This window comes from Penaeus monodon, unplaced genomic scaffold (assembly GCF_015228065.2).
Source record: "Penaeus monodon isolate SGIC_2016 unplaced genomic scaffold, NSTDA_Pmon_1 PmonScaffold_22021, whole genome shotgun sequence".
Taxonomy (NCBI): Eukaryota; Metazoa; Arthropoda; class Malacostraca; order Decapoda; family Penaeidae; genus Penaeus; species Penaeus monodon.
Genome location: NW_023651947.1, coordinates 1,325 through 5,451, shown reverse-complemented (window position 1 = coordinate 5,451; position 4,127 = coordinate 1,325). Strand labels below are relative to the sequence as shown.

The following is a 4,127-nucleotide window of genomic DNA, read 5'->3' as shown; positions in this document are numbered from 1 at the left end:
TTCACTCTCTCTCTACTCTCTCTCTCTCTCTCTCTCTCTCTCTCTCTTCACTGTATGCTTATCTATCCTTAATAGACCATTTATATTTTGATCTACCTTAAGTACAGATGAGTCTATCATATCACAAAATCCTTAATATCTAGCACTTCTGTTCAACAAAATAACAAGATCCTCCTCACTTGCCTACGAAATGTTACAAGAAAACGTGTTACAAACTTGCTAGTCTTTCCAGCCAATTGGTCCCTCCTTGCTCGTCGGACTGTGGCTGCACGGACAAGTTCTCGCCGATGTGCTCTGAGGACCAAAGGACGCTCTATTATTCGCCTTGCTACGCCGGCTGTACCGTTGCCAATACGACTGTTAGCCCCATTGTAAGAGGAATATTAATGGATGTAAAGATGTATAGAACTTACAAGGAATTAACATATACATTTGTATATATACACATGTATGGGTATGGAGTTTCAATGGATGAGACAGCGTAGAGGTGGTATATGCACTTTTTTGTGTATTTATGTATGTATATATATATATATATATATATATATATATATATATATATATATATATATATATATTATATATAATATATATATATATATATTCATAATATATATATATATATATATATAGATATATATTATATATCTATATATATATGCATATTTATATTTTATATATATATATATATATAGATCTATATATATATATTTTAATGTATGCATATATATATTATATGTATGTGTATGTTGTGTGTGGGGTATGGTGTGTGTGTGTTTGTGTGTGTGTGTGTGTGTGTGTGTGTGTGTGGGTGTGGTGTGTGTGTGTGTGTGTGTGTGTGTGTGTGTGTGGTGTGTGTGTGGTGTTACAGAACCAAAAAATACCTTGTATTTGAATAAATCGATGGATCACAAACTCGTACCTGAAGATAGTCATATGGACAGATAAAGATTTGGGTGGACGCATTTCCCAGTGTCTCAGTAAGACTGCAAAGGCATCGGCTTCTCGCTGATTACTTAATTTCCTTGTTTCCAGGCCTACAGCGAATGCTCCTGCGTCACGAACGCCACCCCCTTCATAACAAACACCCAACCCGTCGTTAATATTTCGTACATGCAGGTTAGACGCGTCTTTTCTCGTGCAGTTATATTATCTCCTTTTCACAATCTTGCCTTTCTCGTTTGCATGGAATTTGTATCGTGCAGGGGCACATCATCAGTAAGGACGAATATTTGTGACATGTAAAAGGGCATCGGAATCCACTAAGGAGAATCATTGTATTGGGCGCCACTTTATCTATTCCATGAAGCATAGACTTATATTTTTTCTCACCTTTTTCCCATTTGGATCTCTGTCTCTCTAGGATGGACACAAGAGCATGTTTGGTGGAGGCACTAGCAGCTACTGCCCTGAACCATGCAACAGTTTCTTCTATTACCTTATTGTGCAAATTGTGATCAAGACAGTTACTGCTACTGCCAGAGTCAGTAGCAGCGTCATTCACTTACGGTATGTGGATTAAAAAGTTGGTACTGGTGAATATGTTTAAACCCGTGTGAATATAGAAATATCGACTCCTTTTAATTCTAATAAAACGCTTAATATTAGAATACGATTTCCTGATATTCAACATTTAATATTGTATCATGGCACTACAGTGTGTGTATTTCGTACAAGAAACAATGTGTTAGTCTAATTTAATTTCTGCATGTCAGTCGAAAAGGGCTTTTAATGCCTACTATTAAAACAGTTGATCTTTAATATTCATGATTACAAGACGTAATGAAAACGCCAATCGTGACGCCTTCACTGTTGTGCCCACAAGCTTAGGTCCTCTTGGTATGGAGTAAATGTTTCTACTTTAATTCAGTCAACAGAGTATCACGATGACCTCAACTGAATGGGAGTACTCTGGAGTTCAAGCCCAGACGTGGAGTGATGACTCACACAAATGCCAGCACTTACACATACACACAATCATTGTCATTTAAAAAATTCATAATGCCTTGAAAATAAACTTCACTTCCTACCACATTTATTATAAACTTGATTAACTGTAGATGTTAAATTTACACTGATTCAACGTTTGTAAGTAAGACATTATTTTTCCAACAAGCTTTGTTAGCATAAATAAAGTTTGACGATAAGTATTCAAATCGATGGATTTTCGCAGCTACAAGTACGAGTAAAGATGATATATAAAGATTTAGCGGACATCTATAATGTTAGGTCTACACGTACTTTGAATCCAAAATGTTTAAAAGTTATACCACGTTGTCGCTTTTCGGTAAAAACAAAAACTTTTGGTCTTTATGCTTTCCGATTTTTTTTTTCTTTTTTTTTTATATGAATACTTTCGATCTTATAGTTATGCCACTACCGATGCTATTTTTACTATTACCAATTTTCAACAGTTAGGTCGCAATTTCTTTTGGTGCATCTATTAACAGCACAGGCAATTTGAATATATAAAAAGTGCTTTTCATTTAAACCTAATTTACAATAACCAAAACCTTTAACCTGGCAGTTCCGTGGAGGACAAAGACAAAGGGGTCGCCTTGGGAGCTCTGACAGCTTTCCTCAGCTGCTTCGGGCTCATTCCTGGACCCATCATCATGGGAGCCGTGATAGGTTTGTGTCTGTGCAGCGTGTGTACACCATGAAAAGTATCTGTCATAGCATGTGTGGTGTATATTAAGTAATCCACGTTTTATTTAAAATCACTTATAACATCTTATATCCACAGATTCTACCTGCTTGCTGTGGGACATGTCCTGTGGGAAGAGAGGAAACTGCTGGTTGTATGACTCGGACAAGTTTAGGCTAGCCATACATTTGATCCCTGCGGGTGAGATTTTAATCCAGGTTTATAAGTATACAGAACAAAATCTAAAAATATCGCCACGTGTCGGGAAACTATGATCAGAGAACGTGCTAGTATTCCCACCTGGCCCGTGATGTAATTTCCTATATGTGTTCTCTATTTCCCCGACTCATTTCCATGATTGATCGCCCGAAAGGGCAGTCGTCGGGTGCTCGAACACATGGAGGTTTGGCTTTAATTCCTTCTTTCTTTTCTTTTAGGGGGGACGAAAATCTGAGTAGGTTTCAGTTATTTTTTTCGCAAATATAAATGTTTATTTACCCAAACCAGATATACCCCCAGTAATTGACAGTCTATTTCATCTATTTCAAAAAAGTGTATAACTTTGACAGATCGATGTAGATTTTCTCTTCACAGTCTGACAGTTGCTGCATATTGAAAAGAAAAATAAATTCCAGAAAATAAAAAATCGCGTTAATTTCATCGGACATAAATTTAGACCAACTAGAATACTCGTTATGTTCCTGATTTTATAATTCCCTCATATGGCGCCCATTTCTGTTATCCCATCTGACCATTCTCTTAATTATATCCTCAGTATTCACCTTCATCTCGGTGTTTGGCGACATCGTTGTGTTCTACTACAGTCGTCAGCTCGACCTGTACGGCGAGAGGGACAACGAAATCAAAGAAGAGAAAGAAGCGGCCGAAACACCTGAATCGAGCCCTCTGAACGTGGTCGAAGAGGAGGCGATCGAACCCACGGGGACGAGTGATATGGTTCTTAGTGGTTGAGCACACGTGCCCTATACTGAAAATATCTGAAAACTGTAGCGATTTAAAGACTGTTTTTCAACAATGCGGCGTCACATTTTTTGTATAACATTAAGAACGGATGAACAAATAAGGGCATAACAAAGTGTACCGGCGAAATATAAGTATACTACAATCCCGTGTTCATAACGAATAGATATACATAAATGGAACAAGTAATCAGGGACGAATACAGTACGCGAGATGCCTTGTTTCCTATTGGAATAGGAAAGGTACAAAGAGTAAAATAGGAAAATCACTCACAACACACACCCACACACACACATATACTTATATATATATATATATATATATATATATATATATATATATATATATATATATATATATATATATATATATATATATATATATGTATATACATATATATATATATATATATATATATATAATATATATAATATATATATATATATATATATTATATATATATATATATATATATATATATATATATAATATATATATA

General features: G+C 35.6%; 1 protein-coding gene across 1 annotated transcript; it reads left to right on the top strand.

The window, feature by feature from the left end:
• Positions 1-1,094: 1,094 nt before the first annotated feature.
• LOC119570111 (solute carrier organic anion transporter family member 74D-like) lies at positions 1,095-3,634 on the top strand. Its single transcript, XM_037917989.1, has 5 exons — positions 1,095-1,119; positions 1,364-1,509; positions 2,528-2,631; positions 2,747-2,848; positions 3,423-3,634. Exons 1-5 carry the CDS (start codon positions 1,114-1,116, stop codon positions 3,617-3,619), a joined length of 555 nt encoding a protein of 184 aa, XP_037773917.1. The 5' UTR covers positions 1,095-1,113; the 3' UTR covers positions 3,620-3,634.
• The last annotated feature ends 493 nt before the right edge of the window (positions 3,635-4,127 follow it).

Bases quoted from the DNA above. Each gene is read 5' to 3' on its own strand.
- LOC119570111 (XM_037917989.1), top strand. The intron at 1,510-2,527 runs GTATGTGGATTA...TTAACCTGGCAG, and splicing joins AGCAGCGTCATTCACTTACG to TTCCGTGGAGGACAAAGACA. The intron at 2,632-2,746 runs GTTTGTGTCTGT...TTATATCCACAG, and splicing joins CATCATGGGAGCCGTGATAG to ATTCTACCTGCTTGCTGTGG.